This window comes from Rissa tridactyla, chromosome 1 (genome assembly GCF_028500815.1).
Source record: "Rissa tridactyla isolate bRisTri1 chromosome 1, bRisTri1.patW.cur.20221130, whole genome shotgun sequence".
In the NCBI taxonomy this organism is placed as follows: Eukaryota; Metazoa; Chordata; class Aves; order Charadriiformes; family Laridae; genus Rissa; species Rissa tridactyla.
In genome coordinates, this window is record NC_071466.1 from 192,508,594 (window position 1) to 192,521,480 (window position 12,887).

At 36.8% G+C, this 12,887-nt stretch overlaps 1 protein-coding gene across 11 annotated transcripts in view; it reads right to left on the minus strand.

Moving 5' to 3' along the window:
* Positions 1-12,887, minus strand: part of LOC128910151 (ankyrin repeat domain-containing protein 26-like) — a 58,051-nt gene that overhangs the window by 23,702 nt on the left and 21,462 nt on the right. For 10 of the 11 annotated variants that reach the window (XM_054203102.1, XM_054203093.1, XM_054203082.1 and 7 more), the window contains 9 exons: positions 9,745-9,830; positions 7,118-8,107; positions 6,048-6,280; positions 5,079-5,219; positions 4,098-4,131; positions 3,729-3,867; positions 2,043-2,256; positions 707-890; positions 87-233 (listed from right to left, as the gene is read on the minus strand). In XM_054203102.1, the coding sequence (XP_054059077.1) occupies positions 87-233; positions 707-890; positions 2,043-2,256; positions 3,729-3,867; positions 4,098-4,131; positions 5,079-5,219; positions 6,048-6,280; positions 7,118-8,107; positions 9,745-9,830 (2,168 nt within the window). The remainder of the gene's footprint in view (positions 1-86; positions 234-706; positions 891-2,042; positions 2,257-3,728; positions 3,868-4,097; positions 4,132-5,078; positions 5,220-6,047; positions 6,281-7,117; positions 8,108-9,744; positions 9,831-12,887) is intronic. The other variant, XM_054203138.1, reaches the window with a different exon arrangement.

The following is a 12,887-nucleotide window of genomic DNA, read 5'->3' on the forward strand; positions in this document are numbered from 1 at the left end:
AAGCAGAAAAAAGTTATATAAGATTTATTATGACTTTAGAACAAACATGGTGAAATTTAGTTAATTAGAAAAAAAAATCTGCTTACCTCTGAATTTTTTTCTATAGTTCTTCTTGTCTCTTCTTCTAGTTCCTTTTGTCTCCAAAGGTGGTTGTTCAAAATTCCTTCTTGCAGGGCTCTGGCACTCTTTTCCTGAGACAGCTGTCTCTGTGTTTCATCACGCTCTTCTTCAACCTACAGTAATACAATTAAACTACTTGCATCTTAAGAAAAATCAGAGCTAGAAATATCTTCCCATTCTCCTTCGTATTCTTGCAAATATTTTTTCTTCCCCCCAGTTATTATAATCCACCCATAAATGATAGTTTCATTTCAGAATAGTTTCAGTATTTCAGAAGAAATACAGAATGTTTTGTAGTAATTTAGAAAAAATAACTCAAAGTCAGGCCTTGCCTGAAATACAAATGAAACCTAAATTTTGAAAAAGGAGAAAAAGAATCATGAACTTGCAAAGAAGGGGGGGGGGGGGGGAAGAACAGACCACCTGTGAACCAACTGTTCTCAAGTGTCCTCAAAATTTCACAATAGTGATGCAATGCCTCTTCCATGAATGAAGTATCTCCTTCTTTAGACATACTGGAATACAATGCCAATTAAAAAGAAGCAGAAAATAAGAAGACAAGTGTTCAACTTGTTATTTAATATACCTGTTTCAAGAGCTTTCTCAGTGCTATTAACTCCATTTCTAAATTCCTTGAGCGTAACTCAAGTTGCTGTTTCTCCTCCACCTCTTTACAATATTGATCATCTTTTCCTCTGAGTTTTTCTCTTGTTTTCTCATATAGTGTTTCTACTCTGAGCCTCTTTTCCTCTTCTTGTTTCAAAGCAAATCTGAGAATTAACAGAATATTTGAGAGACTAAAGCACTGATATAAAAAGTAGATATTTCTCATTATGAACTTGCAGACAAGTCAAACCATAAAAAAGTTAAATCTTTTCAGATTTAATGTTTTTACTGTTACTTTTTTTAAGAATTCTAACTTCCTTCCATTATCCATGGTATCAGTTGTACAAGATACAGAAATAAACCGCTGAGTGATTTATCATTTTTTTGTAGGTTAGTTTACTTAGGTAAATGCACAGTAGTATGCGCATTTCTATAATTAAAAAAAAAATAAAAATCATCTTCATATTACTAACACTTCATTCAAAAGGATTTCGTTGTCTTATCAGATCAAAGCATCATAAACTTTTACTATGATTAATATACATTTTCATAATTTGCTAAGCATTGCCTACATATTATGGATTCAGTGATTGCAATAGTGATGAAGCAGCACACCACTTATCTGTGACACACCCAACAATTTTTAAGCAAGCCTTCTATAAATCTAAAACAACCGCTGACCATAAGAAGAGCAAGCAGTTTCTATTTATTGAAGAATGAGGTCAGTGTTCCAAAATAGATTTAGAAATGCATCGGGTTTAAGCTTAATACAATTAAAAATAGTTTTAAACCTCAATGGATCTACATCTGGGAGAAACAACAACATCTAATTTTGAAGCTAATTTATAATGAAAGCTGTAGGGAATGTCAACTTCGTTACTAACTGAAACAATCAGCAATAAGCACCAACATGGTAAAAAACGCTCCATGCTGTGTCCACAGTACCCAAACAAGAAAGCAGTTTTATGTTTGATAATTCTTTTGAATATTTTTTCTGATATACTTGCAATGGTCAAAAAAAAAAAACCAAACCAAATATTAACATAAGGAAAGAGCTGCCAATTGAAAATCTGCTTTAGAAATTCTGCAAAAAAAGTATCAGGAACCACTAATAAATTATTTGAAAGACTGACAGTAGCATTTGTATGTGAATTTCCCCCTGACATTATGTCCTTTATAGTATAACTTGCCCATGGGATTCAAAAAACCCAAACGCAAAAGATGGGTAACTTCTCATTCTATTGCTTGTACCATCACCATCTTCTGAACATGAACACTGACAAGATAAGGTGTTATCAGAATGCAAGGTTACATACTTAAGGCTTTCAATATCACTTTTCCATTCCACTTCTTGATGAGCCAATATGGATTTCAAATCTTGAGTCTCTTCTGCTATTAATTGTGACTCTGCCTTTTCACTTTCTAATTTCTTTACTTCTCTCCAGACAGCTGTATAGCGATTTCTTTCACGTTCTATTATCTGTTCATATTCAAGTAGGATGTTTTGAATTTTCAACAAAACAGCAGAACCTATTTTGAGATAGAAAAGAAACAAAGCTGCACATATGGACAAATACTTTCCAGTGTATAAATTAGTTAATGCTTTCCTGTATTGGGTGTACGTGGCAAGGTTTTGGTAGCGGGAAGGCTGCAGGTAGTGGGAGGTCTGTGAGAAGACGCCAGGGCTTGCCCCTTGATGGACACAGCCAGTTCCAATAGACGCACCACAGGGCACAGATGAGCCCCTCAGCCATGCTGGCGGCACCTCAGGGAAAAGGTATTTAGGAGAGGGCAAAAAAACCATACAGGCAGAGAAGGGGCAAAGAATGTGAAAAACAGCCCAGTGAACACTCAGGCGGTGAAGAAGGAGGGGGAGGAGGTGCTCCAAGTGCCAGAGCAGAGATTCCCCTGCAGCCCATCTAGACACCATGGTGGAGCAGGTATTTCTCTGCAGCCCCTGGAGAGGACCATGCTGGAGCAGATATCCACAGTGATGTGCTGTGGAAGACCCCCATGCCAGAGCAGGTGGATATTTCCTGAAGGACTTGTGGCCCAAGGAGAATCCAGGCTGAAGCAGATTTTCCCTGAAGGACTGCAGGCCATGGAAGGACTCACACTGGAGCAGGGGAAAAATGTGAGGAAGAAGGAGCAGCAGAGGGAAACTGCCATGTCCCGACTGCAGACCCCAGCCTCCCTGTGCTGCTTGGGGAGGGGTGGGGAGTCGGGAATGAAGGAATGAAGTTGAACTTGAGAAAGGGGGAGTGGGGGACAGTTCTTTTAATTTTATGTCTTTGTTTCTCACTATTCAAATCTATTTTAATTGGTAAGAAGTTAAGTGAAGTTTCCCCAGCTGGAGTCTGTTTTGCCTATGACAGTAACTGGTAAGTAATAGCCCCGCCTTTGTATTGATCCTCGAGCTTTTTCATCCTATTTTGTCCTGTTGAGGAGGGCTGGTGAGAGAGCAGCTGGGTGGGACTTTGGCCTTTAGCCAGGGTTAACCATTGTCTAATGAAATCGTAAATTTGTAGAAATTAATAGACACAGTAAGTGATACTTATGTTTATATAATGCTATGTGTATATCTGTAAGCATCTTATGACAGCTGATTTTATATATATATTTTTATATATATATTCAAGCAAAACCATTATTTTGCTGCATTATTTGTCATTAGCTATTGAGGGGATATAAAGAGGAAAAAGAAGCTCTTGCTAACTTTTGATGACTGCATTAGACGGAGCTGAACTGTACTTTCCAAGAACCTGCTTCTCCAGCTCTGACAAGACAGAGAACCAATGGTAAAGTGAGGCATGTTTGCTGACAATACAGGCAGACATCTAAGATTAGGTGAGATAATTTCACGTCTTTTGAGGAGGATCTCTAATCATAAAGAAACATTAGATAGAAATATAAAACTAAAATACCTAGCAGTGCAAACAAAGAAATTATGTCTTAAAAGAGGAACTTAGAACAGATGAAGACAAACAGACTTGTAAACATACCCGTATGATCCACACTAAGCTGTTCTAACAGCAACATAGCCTCTTTATAGGTTGATGTGGGTAATTCAACATCCTCCGAAGTTGTGTCAGATGAGTGAGTTAAATCAAGGTCATCAGTTACATCCATTTGTATCCTGACCTATAAATGATACAGTATTTTCTATATACAACTATATAGTATTACAGATCATTACAAATCCATGAATGATTCATTCTTTCATTCACAGCCCATAGATTTGTCTGAAATATGATGAAGCTCCATACTAATGGCAATTTGTGCATCTGGTTGATCACTACATAAATGCTGTTCCCATCTAAGCAATTAAAAGCTTATACAAATTGTTTATCAAGAAACTAGTTTTACAGTACCTTGTTCTTTTCACTCCCTGTTTTTGCTGCAGGTCTGGAAAACAAATATATTTCAGTACTGGAATGCTTACATTGCATTATGATCAATATCTAAAGTTGCTCTGAAAACGTAGTTTCATAAGTGAATTAAACTCAAATTTAATATAAGAATCTTGGTAGGTGTAGTTGAAGACTGAAAAATTTATGTTCTATAGTATCTATTGCAAGGCTATTTTTTCTCCACAAGGTATTAAGCAAATAGTTGAAATAACTGTTCCGTGCACATCACTCACAGTCTTAGAGCTACAGATATGTAGATATACAGATACACAGTTATGTGCATTCCCTGTTTAAATACTAAAGATTTAGCTCTTTTCAGTATTGAGAATCCTTCTCTTATAGGTCAAAGAACCATAATTTTGGATTCTCTAGTGTACTGGGTCTGGCTGGGATTGAATTAATTTTCTTCATAGCATCCCACACAGTGCTGCGTGTTACATTTCTGACCAAACCAGTGTTGATAACATAGCAATGTTTTAGCTGTTGTTGAATAGTGCTTGTACAGTGTCAACACCTTCTGTTTCTCACTTTGCCTCCCACACAAGCAAGTTTGGGTGGGCAAGAAGCCAGTAGGAGGCACAGCTGGAAAAAAAAGGCAGAAAAAACTGAGATGCCTGCAGTGAACGCGTAATTTTGCTCTAACTATAAGTCTCTCCTCTCCCTTTTAAAAACACCTAAATATATATATTTACGCATGTGTACACACTCAGGTAATTATTGAGAATTTGTGCACATCTGACCTTTTCATTAACTTTGCTAGTATGTTCAAAGCACTATAAGCAAAAAAGAAGTGTTTTTGAATACCAAGGCCATCAGATAGTGTTGTCACATGAAAGAACAAGAATCATTGTTCACATCAGGTTTACAAAACTTACCTTTAGCTTTCAGGTCAGTTTTTATCATTAAGCAAGTCTTATTTATAACATTGCTTATATTCAGTACCTTGCTTCATCTTGAGAGGTTTCACTGAAAGTGCTATCATCCAGCGCTTGAAAATGATTCCCACTGGAAGAGCTCATTTGCTTCTGCTTTGAAGTTTGTCTTTTATTTTTCTTTGCAACTTTGGCATTCAGGGCAAATTTACTACATTAAACAGAAAGAAAAAAAAATCACCAGTTGAGTAGCTTTACAGAAAGTATTTCTGTGAAATAGACATATTTAAGACGATATCCAGAAAAAACTAAGATGAAAAATATCTATGATAAAACACAGACTTGACTCCAAAGATTGTGGAAGATACCCCAGTATTTAAAAATCCTTCCTGGAGGAACGAAGGGGAAATGCAGAATCTGAGCTAGATTCAGGTAAGCTGGAACACATCTAATATCCCCATTAGAGGACGTATCTAGAGCAGAGATTCCTTTGAAGAACAGACAGGAAAAAAACCTCCTGCTTAGGGCTATATAAAAATATCTGTGCCTTCTTCAAACTTCTGAGATTGGTTTGGTAATATCATCTTTTCCCTTTTCCTGACAAAGAGCATCTAAACTTAATGAAAACACCAAGTGCATGGAGATCACTAAAAATCACCTCAAGAAGGGAGAAAGCAAAGTAAACTGCAAGTTCCTACTTTTCTTTTCTGGATGGCCATTTCCTACAAAAATAACTGTTTTTTCTAGTCTTGAACTCTTTGAAGACAAGTTTTGCCTTAGTACTGACAAGGAAATCCTCAGGAATTTGTTTCTTTTTTTTTTTCTTTCTTTTTTTTTAAAAGCAGGTAATAAATTTTAACCTCTGTTATGATCTTATTTTTTTATAAAATTTTTTTTTCTTAAATATTTGAGAAGCAGTGCACTACTCAGTATGGCTTTCAGCATTGAGGAAACTACTTCAACTACTACAATATCAGAAAACCTAAAAAATACTTAAGTATCTTACAAATAAGAATTAGAGATTATTTCCTTAGTTTACCCTTTCATCGGCATTTTAATCAATTTTGATCTCTCCTCAGATGAAAAATTCTTATTGTCTTTTTCTTCTATAGTGTTTTCATTCTCCAAACAGTCATTCTTCTTTAGAGTAAGTTTTTGTTTCATTTGCTGGTCAGTAACGTTGCCTGGCAGTGTATTTAATTTATCAAGATCTTCCTGTATTGCCACCTCCTGCGTCTTGAAACATCTTTCTTTGCTTTTTTCCTTCTCAACCTACAAAAAGAAAGTTAAGCTTCATATATTTATCAGTATTTCTAGAAGACAGAAAACACAATATCGAAGATTGAATAATTCAGGGTTTACCTCTGAAATAATGTAAAATGAAAAAAACAATCAACATAGAGAAACATTTTCACAAAATTACACTACAAAGTGTATTAAGTCATCAAAAGTACTTTGAATTCATTCATGATTAAAGATCTAACAAAAACATAGCCCTTAGAAAGAAAACAATAGTGTATCTTAAAACGTGAATGACAAAAAAGTGAAAGCATTACTGATGGACAAAGAATTAGAAGGGCTGCACAATGTTAGTTGTAAAAACACAGAAAAAAAAAATCATATGAAAGTTTCCGGGGCGGGGGGGAGAAGAGAAAATTAAAAAATAAAAGATCCCAAACCCACAAGCAGAAATTGTTTCACAGCAAACAGGAATTTTAGTGAAGGGCAATGATAACACACCATGCAGAAATCATGGCAAATGAATAGATCAGTCAAGACCCTGTTCAGAAGCTATTTTCATTCTTTGATTCAGAATCAGAAATGATGTAATTGTGTGCATTTCTTTTTATGGCAATGAAGTGATAACTACTTATACTGGAGCTGAGTGCCACCTATTGTTAAAGTAGAAGAACAATGCATTCTGTATTTTCCAAAAATGGGGAAAAGGACAACTCTCCACTGCTCTCTTTATTCATAAGTAATGTATTTCCATTAAAATAAAAACCAATTTGGACAAAGCATCTTCACTTAATGATGAATAGCTAAAGTGAACAGGACCATTGATATGGAGAAAGACTAAAGAATAAGGAGTAGCAGGTGAACTTCTACCTCTTTTTGCAGCTGCACCTTCTCTTTCTCCAAAGCCAGGAATACTGTTTGCAGCATTCCTACCTTACTCTTAAATCTTTCCAAATCTTGTTCTAGTTCTTCATCAATATTTCTTTTCAGCATGCCACACGATTGCTGAGCATTTGCAAAAAGACTTTCAATTTCTGTTTCTCCTATTTTATTACTGTCGATAAGGCAGTCCCTGGGAACATCACCATTAAATCCAGAGTCTTTTCCAGATTTCCTTTCTGTTACAAGAAGTGCATTTTCATTGCTTGTAGAAACGGGTCTTATCTTAGGAAAAATATTAGAAATGTCATCCAAAATTCTTGTTTTTAAGCTACTTCTCAGGGAGCATTCAGGACTTCTCTCTACTTTTCTACTAGCATTTTCATTCTCTTCCATTTCCATAGTAGGCATTTTCTTTTTCTCTCCTTTTGCTAGAGGCACCTTTGTATTATCTGTATCGTTTGTGCTATTTTCTTCATCTGTATTCCAGGTATCTTCCATGTTTGCATTTAAGTTATTTTTATCAGGAAGGACACCAAGACTCGGAATTACAATTTCCATTTTGGGTACTTTTCCACCTAGCACAGGTTTAATATCTCCAAATTCACCTTTACTTTCTAACTTATTACTTGATTCTGTCGCATGAGATGAAACACGACAACTCTTCAACTGTTCACCGAAGCCATCTTCTAACATTTCTCCCACAAGGGAATTAGTTTTCCCAGTTTCATTAATTTCACCAAACAGCTGCTTCAGCTCTGCTGTAATGTTTTTAAAATTTGTTTTCAATTCCCTTTTCTCATTTTCAACCCACATTCTTTCATATCTTTCTTCCCAAGGTTTTGGACATAACTGTTTGTCACCACTGTGCGATTCCTCATTTTCTGCTAGGGCTTCCTGATGTGAAATTTCTGCTTTGTCAGTCTGATTTTCATGTGCTGTTTTTTCTATCAAGGTGGTAGTTTCTAAAATATATTTATCCTTAAGTAAACAGGTACAGACAGAAAGATTACCAAGAAAAAGGAAGTTACAATTAATCTAGGCAATTTCTATTGCAAATTCATCCTATCATATAAAATAAATAATAGAGATAAGACATTTTGAAAGCAATTTTTATAATAAATATCAAGGTATACTAAATTGAAGGATCACCGAACCATCATTTCCTTAAAAATAGAAGGACTTACTTTAGAGACAACAGTTTTTCCTGGGTTAGATTTGTCTGGACGTTAGGGTCACTTTTAGCCTGCCTGCTTTCTGTAACTGGGGTTACAGTGACAAGGCAATTTATTTTTTCACGTTTTATTGCTTTAATACCCTTTTTCATTACAACTGCCTACGTTTTCTCACCCTCTTTCCTCCATCATTCTCTACTGTCTGGCATTTTACAGTCCCCTGACAGCTAAGCTAATACAATGTGAATGAACATGACAAGCTTTTTACTGTCCGCCACATGGAGAATTGGCTAAGTTAGGACTATTCACCCAAGATTCAGAAATATTAAATTCCACTTCAGGCTCCAAAGAAAAGCATTTATTAGGGAAACCTGTCCATTCCTTCCCTCATCTCAAAAATCAGGAACCTAAGCTTGTATGAAAACCGTACCATGCCTCAAACCCAACCGGTCTCTCACGTCCCTGACCCCCTGGTCTGTTCCTCAACAGTTCCGACTGCTCCTATCATGCGTCACACGCCTCACAATATGCTCCCTCCCCACATGCCTCCCTAGCACGTGGTGCCTTCTAAATAGGGCCTGCAGCCTTGGTGTCCCAATGGGCTACGACCATCCAACTCCTTGCTCTCTTTTCTTGTTAGCCCTCTGCAAAAATTCCTACATTCAGACCAGGGAAGGAGCACCTCAGCCAGCCACCATCTGTCTCCACCTCTCCGTTCCCAAGTGCATTGCCCAGCTACTACCACCTTCCAATAGGTTTAAATTCTGTGCTCTGCGTGTTAAAATTAAGCATGTCCCTTTTTCATGGTGCCCAAGTGTGGAGTGGAAATAATTTTCTCCACTGTCCCTTGAGGTGTTATAGAAGACTCCAGACCCCTCTGTTCAGCCCTGTCCTGTATGCCCAACACAAACAGGATGCCTGCCTTATTCTCCTCTGGAATGCCCTCTGAAAAAAAGCCCTTTTCAAACACTTACTAACATGGCCAAACAAGTGCATATTTTGCAGAGGCAGAGAAAGCATCAGAAAGGTCACCAAACGTCAAGGTTTTTTGTTTGATCTTTCTCTTACAAAGAGGAAGACCAGGCGTGTTTAATCAAAAAGCTCAGCATATTATAGACAAATCTTCCTCTTCACTTGAATGTGCATTTTGCATAGCGAAAAAAATGCATTTGACTGTAATGTTTCTCAGCTCCGTACAAAAGGAAAAAACATCGGTCAAAATTTAAGCAAGCCAGCTGGAAACAAATTAGTATAGCAGCAAGTATCCAGAATAGCGACAAGGATTTTACCCCACCATAAGAAGATTGTGTCCATCATTACTTCAGACTATAATACAACCTTCATCTAAAGAACTCTCCCTTCAGCCTTACTCACTGACTGGTAAGTTTTCTCTACCTTAGTGTATAATTCAGATTCTAATTCAAAATATTTGGTTTTACATACCTGCATCCCAATATTTTCAATGGCATCCTTCATGTCTTCTTTTTCAGCTGATGATGACATATGAAAGGTAGATCCTGAGTACTCACCTACAGTGAAAACCACATGTTTTTATAACCAGCATGACATAATACTACTTATTTATACCTAAAGTGCATCTTGAATCATCATATTTGTGAGAAAAATCTTAACACAAAATCCCATATCCCCTCAAATTTGTAAGTTCCTAGAGAGAAAATTATCATAACACAGATTTAAGATGCATCTGCATGAATTCCTTTCTTCCAGAGCATTTTACTTTTTAATGTGTAAAACAGATTTGCTGAAAATCACTATAAATGGTCACAAGTAAACCATTCCTGTTTCCTAAAGGTGCACAATCTCTCTCTGTTTCTGACACAGTGTGCCATGCAGTAACTAGCTACATTCCTCCATCGATTTTAATTTCCCTACGTGTTGTGCACATCAAGGCACCACCAACAAAAATCACAGGCTTGAAATGTTTCAGTCCCCAGATTTAATCCATGCATGAAACAAATCTGTCTCCAGAAATGGATCTGGATTAAGTATTTCAGTAAAACTGCTGCCCCAAGCGTTGCAGAAGAGACAGATGGGACGCTGGATGAGAGGCAGGCTTGTGAAGTGTTAAGAAACAACCCATGATCCAGACGTTTCATTTGTACTCTTTAAAACCGGATTGTACCTTTTCCTCTCTGTCACTTCATCAATGTTCATTCAGGTCACAAACCACAACGTGCATGCAGTGTCCTACCAGATAACTTCCTATGTGTGATCACTCCCACCATGTAACACAGACACCACAGTTTTGATTAAAAGATAGACTAAGTATTTTGTGGATGCAGGAGAGCTGCGACACCTTTCCTGAAGAATACTGCACAACACAGACTGAAAAGGCTTTTCTGGTCAAGTGTATCTGCCTGAAAGCTGGATAAAAGCAGACCTGCAAGCGCACGGAGTTTGGTAATGACCTTCTAAAATTGTAATTCACATTCTCTGTTCAGAGTATGCAGGTGTCTTTAAAATTGGGTGCCATATTGCTATCATCAAAAGCAACCCGAACTCCTATTCAGTCTTGCCCATCATGGTCAACAGTAAAGTATTCAGTAGCAGCTATTTGAGTCTGACGTCTCAGTCTTTAGATAAGATCTTAGGATCTTTGGAGCCCGTAAGATTTCTTTTCCATAGGGTATAATCAATCTTGAAATTTCTGTACAATGGGGACAGAACAAGGAAAAAGGCAGGAAAGATGAAGGGCAACAAAGTTCTTCCATCTGCAAAATTCCAGTTCTCATGGTGTCAGTAACTCTAGTCAGTAATTATTTTTCCAGACGCTGGAAAAATAATTCAAAAACATAAAAAAAAAATAGTAATTCTCCCATTAGCTGTTGCAAGTAAAATTTCTTCTCTTCTTGGAGCAGTAATTAATGAATTTACTTTCTGTCTTATTGGCTTCTGTCAACATTGTGAAAAGGGGATGACTCCTCATTGTCAAGACTTTTTCACTTTTAGCACAGGGATAAATTTTTAGTTAAAACACTAGTTTGAAGACTAGGGTTCAAAAATTCACAGAGTAAATTAAATTTCAGTATTTTTGCCGGTCATTTATTACTAGCATGCATTTTTATTAATGCATACCTGCAGTGGGGTTAGATGAATCTGGCTTCGTGCCTAACATAAATACACAGAAATCCCTGTGCATACAAAAGACCTTTTACTCTGCCTGTTCTCTAGCTAGCATCGCAAGATAACTTTTAGTGTTCTTTCCAAATAGGCTTTATCTCTCCTCTCTTCTGAGATAAATTGTCCAACATAATGACTTTTCCAGATTACAGTGCAAAGCAGCTACTCTTCTTTACAGAAAAAATGAGAACACCACTACTTAATTTGGACCCCAAAATAGGTTTTAAGAAGTTACCACTATGAGTCAGTAACAAAGTAAGCAGAATGGGAAATTTAATCTCTCATTCAACATTTAATTGTGCAAGATACTGTACCTGTTTTCCAGATTTATGAAAAAAACTTGTGAAGGGTGGCATTCAACCCTTTTAGAATTAGAAATATTTATGCCACAGGAATCATGATGCTTTGCTGAAGCAATCTAAATTGCTTACACCCAAATCCAAACATAAAACTTTGAAAGAAATTTTCATATATACTTTCTAACACCTGATCTTCAAGATAACACATGGGTAAAAAAAAGCATGACATAAACGAATAAAGGAAAAAGACCTAACATGAAATAAGCTACGAAAAGGCAGTCTTTCCTTTCTGTGTTCATAATATTATAACATACTGGTCCACTATGGGGCTTTATTTCACATTACCGTGCAATACAGACAAAACCAAACCTCATGTTTTAACTGAACAACTTTTAACAAACCTCTATGCATGTTACAAAAACACTGTCACCGCAAAATAAAGGCCAAAGAAGATCTCTTGTTGCTCACCCATTGCAAATACATGAGAGAGAGGAGAAGGGCGAGAGGACAAGGCGAGATATTTTTCCTAGAGAGAAGTTTAATCTCTATTATTGTCACGAGAACAATGGTGGGTTTTTTTTTCCCCTAAAACAATGATGCCAAAGAACTTGGAACTATTTGTATTCCATACTTAGAAGTTACAATAATTTTAAAAATTATTTCCAATTACCTACTTTGCTTACTTGCCTACATATCTGTTCACCTCTACTTCCTTTATAATTTCAATAGCTGACTGTAGAAACTCTAAAACCTGAACGGGGAATTGTTTATCATCTCATTAACAAACATGCAAATCAATACAAGCTAGAAAAAAGAAAGTAAAAAACCATTAAGGTCATATATCCTCTCTCCAATCTATAGTGGAAAAGCTAGTTGCTTCACTTTTAGCCTTTTCCAAAGGCTTTCCAAAAGCTTTTCCAAAGTTTCCAAAGAAAAGAGAATTCCAGACAACATGCTGACACTGTCATTTCCTCCCACCTTGTCTCTCTTCCCCACTTCCTTCCACCTTGTCTCTCTTCCCCACTTCCTTCCCCTACCTCTGAACCTGCCGGTCTGTTTCTGTAAAAGAAGAGAGGGACGCCTCAGAAGAATGTATTTGCTACCTGTTTCAAAACAACTGCCAGATAGGCAAAGTCAGGCAAGCAA